Below are 14,193 nucleotides of genomic sequence, written 5' to 3' on the forward strand. Positions count from 1 at the left end.
GAATTCTGAGAAAAAAGTCAGAATTCTGAGATTAAAGTCAGAATTCTGAGAAAAAAGTCAGAATTCTGAGATTAAAGTCAGAATTCTGAGAAAAAAGTCAGAATTCTGACTTTTTTCTCAGAATTCTGACTTTTTTCTCAGAATTCTGACTTTAAAGTCAGAACTAAAAAAAAAAAATTAACATGTGGCCCTAATCCTCTTCCGTAGGCTTCTGGCAAAAAAAAAAAAAAAAAAAAAAAAAAAACACTCCAAAAAATACAACTGATCAGGATTTCATGTTTTTTTTCCTTCTTCCTCATTTGTCTGAAAAACTAAAAGCACTAGAATATAATTATTTTGCAGATTAACTTTGTATAAAGACTTCATTGTGAATTATTTATGGATGTGTTGATTTGTGTTTTTAACGAAATAAAATACTCTTGTCTAATAGTTCTGTGTTTGGTTCCACGGCTGCCGCTGACTTTGTGTCTTCCTGATAATCTCTGTGATGTAATTACCACCTTAATGTGAATTCAATGTCACTGAGCTCTCTCTCTCTTGAGTTTATGATTGTCTATTATGAGCTCTCCAGCGTCCAGTAAGGTTTGACCGGCGCCTCGACATCCCAACAATGCTTTGATGGCAGCCTGGTAAGAATAGCTCTCTGCACAGGTCCTGGCCTCCGCAGATGAGAGTGGGAAGTGGTAAGAAAACAGTGGAGGTGACTGTATTTAGTGGCACGCTGTGACACTTAAAGCTACACTCCCTATGCAGCGTTGAAGGAGACGACAGCTCGGAAACCGCTAACTGATTCTGAAGCCGGTTTTGAAGAAGCTGGAGAGTTTGGAGGCGTTTTTCTTTATGGGATCAGGATAAACGCTGAACACAGAGGAAGATGAGAGCGACAGATCTACTCTTCATCACCATCAGTCACAATGTCTCCTTTGTTGGTAAGTGTGTCATTTTGATGTTAATATGAAGGCAACCAACTACGATCATTATCGATAAATCTGCTGATTATCTTCATTATTAGTGTTTTGTCTATTTTATGTCAAAAAATGCTGATTACAATTTTCTGAACTGACGACTTTAAACACAAAGAATCATACATGACAAAGAAAACGGCAAAAAACCTCACATTCTGTCAACCTAAACCACTTATTGATCATCAGAATGGTTTGAAAGTAATTTCATTTCAATAAACTAATCGATTAATCAACTAATCCCTGTAGTTTCTGATATTAGAATAAAGCAGTGGCAGTGTCTCAGATGGTCTTTTTCTGGATAATAGCAATTAAACATCTGTTCACATTAATAAGCAGTAAATGTACGGTGCTGCTGTGAACTTAAATATCAAATAATCAATTAAATATGTTCTGTTCTTAATGTAAGTTGTTATTTTAAGTAACTGTTGGTTTTATAGTGAATTTTATCTCTTTTATCTCACTCCGTCTTAATATTTGGGGTTTTCCACAAGCAGGATTATTAGAATCGTTCTGTTTTATATTTGTAATCGATTTTATATTTATGTTTTTTGTAAATAAACATATTTTCTTGTTTGATGTCCTGACGTTTTTTACTTTATTCTTCAGTGTAACCTACAATGAGCTGCTGCAACCGACCAATTACCTCACTGGGATCATTTTAAAGGGTCACTCCTCCAATTTTACACATTAAAGCGTGTTTACAGGTCTCAGGGAGTTCTGCTGTATTTGTGAACAAAGTAGTATGAAGCCATTTGTGGCTCCAGAAGAGGCTGCATATAATCTGATAAAATGCCTCCAGTGATTTCACTCAGTTGCTAAGTTGCATTGTGGGTAATGTAGGTACCAGGCTGAGAAAAGGGAAGAAGAAGATGTTGAATTCAAAAAGGCCGATGTCTCTTCTTTTGGTTCTGCTGTATCAGTTTTATTCAACAGTGTGAAAGGAATGCAATGCAAGACCAGGTGCCTTCATTACCCATAATGCAACTAAGTCGTGGCTTGAAAGTCTTTATCTCCTCTTTCACGTCTCCCTAAGAACTATAAACACACTTCAATGTGTAGAAGTGGTGGAGTTATCCTTTAACTTTCATCCATACCAGTCATTCTAACTTGATCATCTGTTTCCCTTTGCAGGTAAAACCTGGTGGATGCTGATGCTGGTCACACGCCTGCTGGTCCTCCTGCTGGCTGGATTCTCGCTCTTCAGTGACGAGCAGGAACGATTCGTCTGCAACACCATCCAGCCCGGCTGCTCCAACGTGTGCTTTGACGTCTTCGCTCCCGTGTCCGTCTACCGTCTCTGGCTCTTCCACCTCATTCTCCTCTGTCTTCCCCATGTGCTGTTCGCAACCTACGTCGCTCATAAAGTTTTGTCGCGTCGCTATTCTGGTGGCCTCTATAACGACAGGAGCCGAGGCGTTTCACCTTTCGGCCTCGAGAACTTGAGCTCTTCGAGAGAACTGTCGCTGCACAAAGCTCCTCTACATGAGTGTCAGGTACCGCGCTTTTATTGCGCTTACTTCCTGGTTGTAATTCTCAGAATCCTCCTAGAAGTGGTTTTCGGTGCAGGACAGTTTTTGCTCTTTGGTCTGTCCATGCCTAAGAGCTTCCTCTGTCACGAGGCGCTCTGCACGTCTGGGGTCGTCTGCTACGTCTCCAGACCAACGGAGAAGACCTTGATGCTCAACTTCATGCTGGGTGTGGCGTCTCTGTCCATTCTGCTGAGTTTGGTCGACCTGGTGAGCTCCGTGAAGGCGATGGTGAGATGGAGGAGGAAAAGGGAGATGTTTATGGAGGAGATGAGTAAAGGAGAACAGAGCAGTATGTTCACGACGACGACGATGACCGAAGACAACGACGTTCTGCTAATCAGAGACAACAGCCCGAGTGGAAGCTCAAAGAACGGTCTCAAAGGCGCTGCTGCCGTCGTCCCACATGGCGAACGACCTCGCGCACAGATGGACGGTGAAAATAAAACGGGAGAATCCACGAACGAGAGGAGGCGCGAAAGCAGAGATGCTAAAACGGACATGTCTCTGTCGCCCACTCCCATGAGCACTCCGGTACCGGGCCACTTTGTCCTCCACAGACCTCCGCTGTCCCCTCGTCCTGACAGGGTACCGCCACCGAACCCCAGGGTACCAGCACCTATGGGGGTCAAAAAGCAGGGCCAGCACGTCGCAACTGGGGCAAACTCAGGCCATCAGTCTGACAGCAGTGATTCCCAAGACAAGAGGGCGTGGGTGTAGCGGACAGTGTGGCCTTTTCTTACTGTCATCGGACAAAAACTGCTGTGCAGCTTCCTTTAAAAGGGCTCAGACACATCGCTGTTACTAACGATTAAGCATGGATTCAGAAGATTTGTCTTTAAATGGTGAATCTGCACTAATGTATCTTCTTGTCTGAATCTTTTTTTGTTTTCTTTCTTGATGCTCGCTGACTGAATGCTTTTCTTTGTCATAGTTACTCCCTCAGACATATCTCCTTCATTAAAATGCAACTGATTCTTATCGTATGACTTTCTTTTTTACAGTCTGTGGTGTGTTTGTTTAACACCCTGAGCTGTTTCCATATGAGCCGCTCACAAAAAACCCAGGCTGACCTTGATGAAGCAGTAGTTACAGCGCTCAGCTGTCGTCTGCATGACACGAGTGCTGGCAGCCACAACAGACGCACTGACCTGACCTCTGACCTCTCACACGACCGCCCCACGACCCCGATCCAAGCCGACCCTGCTCGGTTGACATAAGACCTTCAACCTGCTCGCCGCCATCCCTCAACGTTAACTCAGAATGCAAGCCGAGTCCCCTCTATCTGACCCACATGATACGGAAAGTGATTTACGATCACAGTCGCGTTTGACCTTAAAATCCTGAATTCGGCTGAGTATTTTCTGATGTCCGAAAAATGTCTCAGGTGCAAAGAGCTCAAGAGGTCAAAACAAGTCTAAAATAATAATGAGTTGACCCGGTTCCAACTGGACTTGAAGCATTTTTCCTATTCTAATTTGAAAATATTGACCCAACAGGCCTCAACTTCAGGTGCAATTTGTTCAGAGGCATCTCTCACATGCAGGGGAATAAATAGCTGTAATCACTGGACTTCAAACTAACACTCTTGCACGTTCAAACAATGACAGTGAATGCAACAACACAACCCCTTGAGACTCATTGCGTCCAGCGCAGCCCTGACCCGAACACATGCCTCATACCCCTCTCATTCTTCTTCCTCTGTGGTATTTGGAGCAGCTAAGACGTGCAGAAACACCAGCGGGTTGGCCGGCGGTCGGGCGGGTGCTCAGAGAAAGGATCGCACTGTCACCGGCGGTGGATGTCAGGAGGTCGGACAAGCAAACCCGATGACCCCGACACATGCGTCAAATCCTAAGTCAACACAAAACAGAGTCCCTAAGGTGGCGGAGTGTGTGTGTCTGTTGTTGCTGACCTTCACACAACTTGTCAACCAGACACACACACATGCACACACACACAGAAACAGTTTTGCTAGCTATGTGTCCTTGACCAAATCCCAGCCACCACGTCCGTTCTAACACAGTGTAGTCATGTTATCAGCGTGTTAAAGCACCGCTCGGTTGTGTGATCTAAAATAACATCATGTGGAAAGTTAAGCCTGGCTGGTGGTTGAGGTCTTGGAATCAACTTATTGTCTGAAATAGCATCTTGGGCAGAAACATTTAGGAGGTCTCTTAATTAGATCAGAGAGTAAAAGTACACAGAACCTTAAACAGCAACCAACATACATGTATAAAATCGCAAATCATATTTTTACATTGTGGTTATTACTCACTGATTTAGTCCAGAGTTTTATGTATTAAAACACTCTTTTGCATCTATGAAATGTTGCCACATGACTCTCACAGGTCATCTCTGCCTGCAATGATCCTACATCCTGAGGATAGTGTTGTTTTTACTGCCATCTAGTGGTCAGTGGTGAGTATTGCAGTAGACAAAGACCATATGACCACAGTCATAGTAACTACTGCAGTGTGAGAGTCTCAGCTACTTTTTCCTTACCAACATCATATTAAATAAGTTGGAGATTAAAGCCATTAGGTGCAAGATTATTATTATTTTGGATATGGCAGTGATTATGTTCCCCTCAATATTAAGGACACATGAACACTTGTCACTGCGGTCAACCCAGCCATGGTTGGTCATATCAGCAGCACCTTTTTTTTTTGTGCGCAAATGCACTAACATTTACGGTAATCGTAACATTGTTTCCATAAGTAGTCCAAGATTCATATACTGCTGAACTCAGTACTTCCTAGACTACTTGCATGCATAATATGGAGTACTTTCACTGTGTGCTTTTCGAGTAATACACTGTCAAAATCCTTAAATAATGATATTAAATAACTTTGTAATTTAGGTTATTTTACACTAATAAATAATTTACTAATGCCACCAGCAGATTAAAAACAATAAAATAAAACAAATAGACAATAATAATTCAATAAGTTGATGGGTGTGTTGATACAAAGCAGACAGATAAATACATACAAAGGCATAGAAATGACTATAAAATTGATAAAAAAAATGGCTAGTGGATAAATAATAATATTAATAATTAATTAAGTGAGCACAAGCATGGAGTAAGAAATACATATATATAAAGCTAAGAGTCAGAACATAAAAACCGAGTGACGTATAAAAACTAAATGACGAGGCACCCTAAGTAAAAGCTGGGCTACAAAAATATGTCTTAATAATATAATAAAATGTTCTGAAAGTGCCTGGTTAGGATCTGAGCACTATCAGTGCGAGGACCCAATTGTTTCTGTAAGTTCAAAGTGTTCGTCTCTTACAAGAGGCGCATGTTTGACGGCCTATTACTGTCAGATACTGTTCCCCTTCTGTTCAGTATGAAAGGAGGCTCACACATATTTCAAATTCACACCCCTCACTTCTTTCCCAACAACAGGTAAGTCCTGTGATTTTCAGGCTGATATCACTAAATTTGACCATTTAAACAGGGGGAACGCATCCTGACAGCTTGGAATATTACTGTCAGATACTGTTCCCCCTCTGTTCAGTATGAAAGGAGGCTCACACATCCTTCAAATTCATACTCCTGACTTCTTTCCCAACAACAGACAAGTCCTGTGATTTTCAGAATAATATAATTAAATTTGACCATTTAAACAGGGGGAACGCATCCTGACACCTTGGAATATTACTGTCAGATACTGTTCCCCCTCTGTTCAGTATGAAAGGAGGCTCAGACATCCTTCAAATTCATACTCCTGACTTCTTTCCCAACAACAGACAAGTCCTGTGATTTTCAGAATAATATCATTAAATTTGACCATTTAAACAGGGGGAACGCATCCTGACAGCTTGGAATATTACTGTCAGATACTGTTCCCCCTCTGTTCAGTATGAAAGGAGGCTCACACATCCTTCAAATTCATACTCCTGACTTCTTTCCCAACAACAGACATGTCCTTTGATTTTCATGCTGATATCATTAAATTTGACCATTTAAACAGGGGGAACGCATCCTGACAGCTTAAAATATTACTGTCAGATACTGTTCCCCCTCTGTTCAGTATGAAAGGAGGCTCACACATCCTTCAAATTCATACTCCTGACTTCTTTCCCAACAACAGGTAAGTCCTGTGATTTTCAGGCTGATAGGATGCGTTCCCCCTGTTTAAATGGTGAAATTTAATCATGACAGCTTGGAATATTACTGTCAGATACTGTTCCCCCTCTGTTCAGTATGAAAGGAGGCTCACACATCCTTCAAATTCATACTCCTCACTTCTCTCCCAACAACAGACAAGTCCTGTGATTTTCAGAATAATATCATTAAATTTGACCATTTAAACAGGGGGAACGTATCCTGACAGCTTGGGATATTACTGTCAGATACTGTTCCCCCTCTGTTCAGTATGAAAGGAGGCTCAGACATCCTTCAAATTCATACTCCTGACTTCTTTCCCCACAACAGACAAGTCCTGGAAATTTCAGAATAATATCATTAAATTTGACCATTTAAACAGGGGGAACGCATCCTGACAGCTTGGGATATTACTGTCAGATACTGTTCCCCCTCTGTTCAGTATGAAAGGAGGCTCACACATCCTTCAAATTCATTCTCCTGACTTCTTTCCCAACAACAGATAAGTCCTGTGATTTTCAGGCTGATATCATTAAATTTGACCATTTAAACAGGGGGAACGCATCCTGATAGCCTGGAATATTACTGTCAGATCCTGTTCCCCCTCTGTTCAGTATGAAAGGAGGCTCACACATCGTTCAAATTCATACTCCTGACTTCTTTCCCAACAACAGGCAAGTCCTGTGATTTTCAGAATAATATCATTAAATTTGACCATTTAAACAGGGGGAACGCATCCTGACACCTTAAAATATTACTGTCAGATACTGTTCCCCCTCTGTTCAGTATGAAAGGAGGCTCACACATCCTTCAAATTCATACTCCTGACTTCTTTCCCAACAACAGACAAGTCCTGTGATTTTCAGGCTGACGTCATTAAATTTGACCATTTAAACAGGGGGAACGCATCCTGACAGCTTGGAATATTACTGTCAGATACTGTTCCCCCTCTGTTCAGTATGAAAGGAGGCTCACACATCCTTCAAATTCATACTCCTGACTTCTTTCCCAACAACAGACAAGTCCTGTGATTTTCATGCTGATATCATTAAATTTGACCATTTAAACAGGGGGAACGCATCCTGACAGCTTGGAATATTACTGTCAGATACTGTTCCCCCTCTGTTCAGTATGAAAGGAGGCTCACACATCCTTCAAATTCATACTCCTGACTTCTTTCCCAACAACAGACATGTCCTTTGATTTTCATGCTGATATCATTAAATTTGACCATTTAAACAGGGGGAACGCATCCTGACAGCTTGAAATATTACTGTCAGATACTGTTCCCCCTCTGTTCAGTATGAAAGGAGGCTCACACATCCTTCAAATTCATACTCCTGACTTCTTTCCCAACAACAGGTAAGTCCTGTGATTTTCAGGCTGATATCATTAATTTGACCATTTAAACAGGGGGAACGCATCCTGACAGCTTGGAATATTACTGTCAGATACTGTTCCCCCTCTGTTCAGTATGGAAGGAGGCTCACACATCCTTCAAATTCATACTCCTGACTTCTTTCCCAACAACAGACAAGTCCTGTGATTTTCAGGATGATATCATTAAATTTGACCATTTAAACAGGGGGAACGCATCCTGACAGCTTGGAATATTACTGTCAGATACTGTTCCCCCTCTGTTCAGTATGAAAGGAGGCTCACACATCCTTCAAATTCATACTCCTGACTTCTTTCCCCACAACAGACAAGTCCTGTGATTTCAGAATAATATCATTAAATTTGACCATTTAAACAGGGGGAACGCATCCTGACAGCTTGGAATATTACTGTCAGATACTGTTCCCCCTCTGTTCAGTATGAAAGGAGGCTCACACATCCTTCAAATTCATACTCCTGACTTCTTTCCCAACAACAGATAAGTCCTGTGATTTTCAGAATAATATCATTAAATTTGACCATTTAAACAGGGGGAACGCATCCTGACAGCCTTGAAATATTACTGTCAGATACTGTTCCCCCTCTGTTCAGTATGAAAGGAGGCTCACACATCCTTCAAATTCATACTCCTGACTTCTTTCCCAACAACAGACAAGTCCTGTGATTTTCAGGCTGATAGTCATTAAATTTGACCATTTAAACAGGGGGAACGCATCCTGACAGCTTGGAATATTACTGTCAGATACTGTTCCCCCTCTGTTCAGTATGAAAGGAGGCTCACACATCCTTCAAATTCATACTCCTGACTTCTTTCCCAACAACAGACAAGTCCTGTAATTTTCATGCTGATATCATTAAATTTGACCGTTTAAACAGGGGGAACGCATCCTGACAGCTTGGAATATTACTGTCAGATACTGTTCCCCCTCTGTTCAGTATGAAAGGAGGCTCACACATCCTTCAAATCCATACTCCTGACTTCTTTCCCTACAACAGACAAGTCCTGTGATTTTCATGCTGATATCATTAAATTTGACCATTTAAACAGGGGGAACGCATCCTGACAGCTTGGAATATTACTGTCAGATACTGTTCCCCCTCTGTTCAGTATGAAAGGAGGCTCACACATCCTTCAAATTCATACTCCTGACTTCTTTCCCAACAACAGACAAGTCCTGTGATTTTCAGAATAATATCATTAAATTTGACCATTTAAACAGGGGGAACGCATCCTGACACCTTAAAATATTACTGTCAGATACTGTTCCCCCTCTGTTCAGTATGAAAGGAGGCTCACACATCCTTCAAATTCATACTCCTGACTTCTTTAAACACAACAGACAAGTCCTGTGATTTTCAGGCGGATATCATTAAATTTGACCATTTAAACAGGGGGAACGCATCCTGACAGCTTGGAATATTACTGTCAGATAGTGTTCCCCCTCTGTTCAGTATGAAAGGAGGCTCACACATCTTTCAAATTCATACTCCTGACTTCTTTCCCTACAACAGATAATGCCTGTGATTTTCAGGCGGATATCATTAAATTTGACCATTTAAACAGGGGGAACGCATCCTGACAGCTTCCAATATTACTGTCAGATACTGTTCCCCCTCTGTTCAGTATGAAAAAAGGCTCACACATCCTTCAAATTCATACTCCTGACTTCTTTCCCTACAACAGATAAGGCCTGTGATTTTCAGAATAATATCATTAAATTTGACCATTTAAACAGGGGGAACGCATCCTGACAGCTTGGAATATTACTGTCAGATACTGTTCCCCCTCTGTTCAGTATGAAAGGAGGCTCACACATCCTTCAAATTCATACTCCTGACTTCTTTCCCCACAACAGATAAATCATGTGATTTTCAGGCTGATGTCATTAAATTTGACCATTTAAACAGGGGGAACGCATCCTGACACCTTAAAATATTACTGTCAGATACTGTTCCCCCTCTGTTCAGTATGAAAGGAGGCTCACACATCCTTCAAATTCATACTCCTGACTTCTTTCCCAACAACAGACAAGTCCTGTGATTTTCAGAATAATATCATTAAATTTGACCATTTAAACAGGGGGAACGCATCCTGACACCTTAAAATATTACTGTCAGATACTGTTCCCCCTCTGTTCAGTATGAAAGGAGGCTCACACATCCTTCAAATCCATACTCCTGACTTCTTTCCCTACAACAGACAAGTCCTGTGATTTTCATGCTGATATCATTAAATTTGACCATTTAAACAGGGGGAACGCATCCTGACACCTTCCAATATTACTGTCAGATACTGTTCCCCCTCTGTTCAGTATGAAAGTAGGCTCACACATCCTTCAAATTCATACTCCTGACTTCTTTCCCAACAACAGACAAGGCCTGGAAATTTCAGAATAATATCATTAAATTTGACCATTTAAACAGGGGGAACGCATCCTGACAGCTTCCAATATTACTGTCAGATACTGTTCCCCCTCTGTTCAGTATGGAAGGAGGCTCACACATCCTTCAAATTCATACTCCTGACTTCTTTCCCTACAACAGACAAGTCCTGTGATTTTCAGGCTGATATCATTAAATTTGACCATTTAAACAGGGGGAACGCATCCTGACAGCTTGGAATATTACTGTCAGATACTGTTCCCCCTCTGTTCAGTATGAAAGGAGGCTCACACATCCTTCAAATTCATACTCCTGACTTCTTTCCCAACAACAGACAAGTCCTGTGAATTTCAGGCTGATATCATTAAATTTGACCATTTAAACAGGGGGAACGCATCCTGACAGCTTGGAATACTACTGTCAGATTCTGGTCCCCCTCTGTTCAGTATGAAAGGAGGCTCACACATCCTTCAAATTGATATTCCTGACTTCTTCTCCCACAACAGATAAGTCGTGTGATTTTCATGCTGATATCATTAAATTTGACCATTTAAACAGGGGGAACGCATCCTGACACCTTGGAATATTCCTGTCAGATACTGTTCCCCCTCTGTTCAGTATGAAAGGAGGCTCACACATCTTTCAAATTCATACTCCTGACATTTTTTCCAACAACAGACAAGTCCTGTGTTTTTCAGAGTTATATCATTAAATTTGACCATTTAAACAGGGGGAACGCATCCTGACAGCTTGGAATACTACTGTCAGATACTGTTCCCCCTCTGTTCAGTATGAAAGGAGGCTCACACATCCTTCAAATTCATACTCCTGACTTCTTTCCCAACAACAGACAAGTCCTGTGATTTTCAGAATGATATCATTAAATTTGACCATTTAAACAGGGGGAACGCATCCTGACAGCTTGGAAATATTACTGTCAGATACTGTTCCCCCTCTGTTCAGTATGAAAGGAGGCTCACACATCCTTCAAATTCATACTCCTGACTTCTTTCCCAACAACAGACAAGTCCTGTGATTTTCAGGATGATATCATTAATTTGACCATTTAAACAGGGGGAACGCATCCTGACAGCTTGGAATACTACTGTCAGATACTGTTCCCCCTCTGTTCAGTATGAAAGGAGGCTCACACATCCTTCAAATTCATACTCCTGACTTCTTTCCCAATAACAGACAAGTCCTGTAATTTTCATGCTGATATCATTAAATTTGACCGTTTACACAGGGGGAACGCATCCTGACAGCTTGGAATACTCCTGTCAGATACTGTTCCCCCTCTGTTCAGTATGAAAGGAGGCTCACACATCCTTCAAATTCATACTCCTGACTTCTTTCCCAACAACAGACAAGTCCTGTGATTTTCAGAATAATATCATTAAATTTGACCATTTAAACAGGGGGAACGCATCCTGACACCTTGGAATATTACTGTCAGATACTGTTCCCCCTCTGTTCAGTATGAAAGGAGGCTCACACATCCTTCAAATTCATACTCCTGACTTCTTTCCACACAACAGACAAGTCCTGTGATTTTCAGGCGGATATCATTAAATTTGACCATTTAAACAGGGGGAACGCATCCTGACAGCTTGGAATATTACTGTCAGATAGTGTTCCCCCTCTGTTCAGTATGAAAGGAGGCTCACACATCTTTCAAATTCATACTCCTGACTTCTTTCCCTACAACAGATAAGTCCTGTGATTTTCAGGCTGATATCATTAAATTTGACCATTTAAACAGGGGGAACGCATCCTGACAGCTTCCAATATTACTGTCAGATACTGTTCCCCCTCTGTTCAGTATGAAAAGAGGCTCACACATCCTTCAAATTCATACTCCTGACTTCTTTCCCTACAACAGATAAGGCCTGTGATTTTCAGAATAATATCATTAAATTTGACCATTTAAACAGGGGGAACGCATCCTGACAGCTTGGAATATTACTGTCAGATACTGTTCCCCCTCTGTTCAGTATGAAAGGAGGCTCACACATCCTTCAAATTCATACTCCTGACTTCTTTCCCCACAACAGATAAATCCTGTGATTTTCAGGCTGATGTCATTAAATTTGACCATTTAAACAGGGGGAACGCATCCTGACACCTTAAAATATTACTGTCAGATACTGTTCCCCCTCTGTTCAGTATGAAAGGAGGCTCACACATCCTTCAAATTCATACTCCTGACTTCTTTCCCAACAACAGACAAGTCCTGTGATTTTCAGAATAATATCATTAAATTTGACCATTTAAACAGGGGGAACGCATCCTGACACCTTAAATATTACTGTCAGATACTGTTCCCCCTCTGTTCAGTATGAAAGGAGGCTCACACATCCTTCAAATCCATACTCCTGACTTCTTTCCCTACAACAGACAAGTCCTGTGATTTTCATGCTGATATCATTAAATTTGACCATTTAAACAGGGGGAACGCATCCTGACACCTTCCAATATTACTGTCAGATACTGTTCCCCCTCTGTTCAGTATGAAAGTAGGCTCACACATCCTTCAAATTCATACTCCTGACTTCTTTCCCAACAACAGACAAGGCCTGGAAATTTCAGAATAATATCATTAAATTTGACCATTTAAACAGGGGGAACGCATCCTGACAGCTTCCAATATTACTGTCAGATACTGTTCCCCCTCTGTTCAGTATGAAAGGAAGCTCACACATCCTTCAAATCCATACTCCTGACTTCTTTCCCTACAACAGACAAGTCCTGTGATTTTCATGCTGATATCATTAAATTTGACCATTTAAACAGGGGGAACGCATCCTGACACCTTCCAATATTACTGTCAGATACTGTTCCCCCTCTGTTCAGTATGAAAGTAGGCTCACACATCCTTCAAATTCATACTCCTGACTTCTTTCCCAACAACAGACAAGGCCTGGAAATTTCAGAATAATATCATTAAATTTGACCATTTAAACAGGGGGAACGCATCCTGACAGCTTCCAATATTACTGTCAGATACTGTTCCCCCTCTGTTCAGTATGAAAGGAGGCTCACACATCCTTCAAATCCATACTCCTGACTTCTTTTCCCACAACAGGTAAGTCCTGTGATTTTCAGGCGGATATCATTAAATTTGACCATTTAAACAGGGGGAACGCATCCTGACACCTTCCAATATTACTGTCAGATACTGTTCCCCCTCTGTTCAGTATGAAAAAAGGCTCACACATCTTTCAAATTCATACTCCTGACTTCTTTCCCAACAACAGACAAGGCCTGGAAATTTCAGAATAATATCATTAAATTTGACCATTTAAACAGGGGGAACGCATCCTGACACCTTAAAATATTACTGTCAGATACTGTTCCCCCTCTGTTCAGTATGAAAGGAGGCTCACACATCCTTCAAATTCATACTCCTGACTTCTTTCCCAACAACAGACAAGTCCTGTGATTTTCAGAATAATATCATTAAATTTGACCATTTAAACAGGGGGAACGCATCCTGACACCTTAAAATATTACTGTCAGATACTGTTCCCCCTCTGTTCAGTATGAAAGGAGGCTCACACATCCTTCAAATTCATACTCCTGACATCTCTCCCAACAACAGACAAGTCCTGTGATTTTCAGAATAATATCATTAAATTTGACCATTTAAACAGGGGGAACGCATCCTGACAGCTTGGAATATTACTGTCAGATACTGTTCCCCCTCTGTTCAGTATGAAAGTAGGCTCACACATCCTTCAAATTCATACTCCTGACTTCTTTCCCAACAACAGACAAGGCCTGTGATTTTCAGAATAATATCATT

The 14,193-nt window shown here is 41.3% G+C and overlaps 1 protein-coding gene across 1 annotated transcript; it reads left to right on the plus strand.

The window, feature by feature from the left end:
* Positions 1 to 207: 207 nt before the first annotated feature.
* LOC115573224 (gap junction delta-4 protein-like) lies at positions 208 to 3,472 on the plus strand. Its single transcript, XM_030403915.1, has 2 exons — positions 208 to 929; positions 2,097 to 3,472. The coding sequence occupies exons 1-2, from the start codon at positions 875 to 877 to the stop codon at positions 3,209 to 3,211; spliced, it is 1,170 nt and encodes a 389-aa protein (XP_030259775.1). The 5' UTR covers positions 208 to 874; the 3' UTR covers positions 3,212 to 3,472.
* Positions 3,473 to 14,193: the final 10,721 nt, after the last annotated feature.

This window comes from Sparus aurata, chromosome 21 (assembly GCF_900880675.1).
Source record: "Sparus aurata chromosome 21, fSpaAur1.1, whole genome shotgun sequence".
In the NCBI taxonomy this organism is placed as follows: Eukaryota; Metazoa; Chordata; class Actinopteri; order Spariformes; family Sparidae; genus Sparus; species Sparus aurata.

Excerpts from the sequence above, each read along its gene's own strand:
- LOC115573224 (XM_030403915.1), top strand. The coding sequence starts at position 875 with ATGAGAGCGACAGATCTACTCTTCATCACCATCAGTCACAATGTCTCC. Across the intron at positions 930-2,096 it reads TCACAATGTCTCCTTTGTTG|GTAAAACCTGGTGGATGCTG; the intron begins GTAAGTGTGTCA and ends TTCCCTTTGCAG.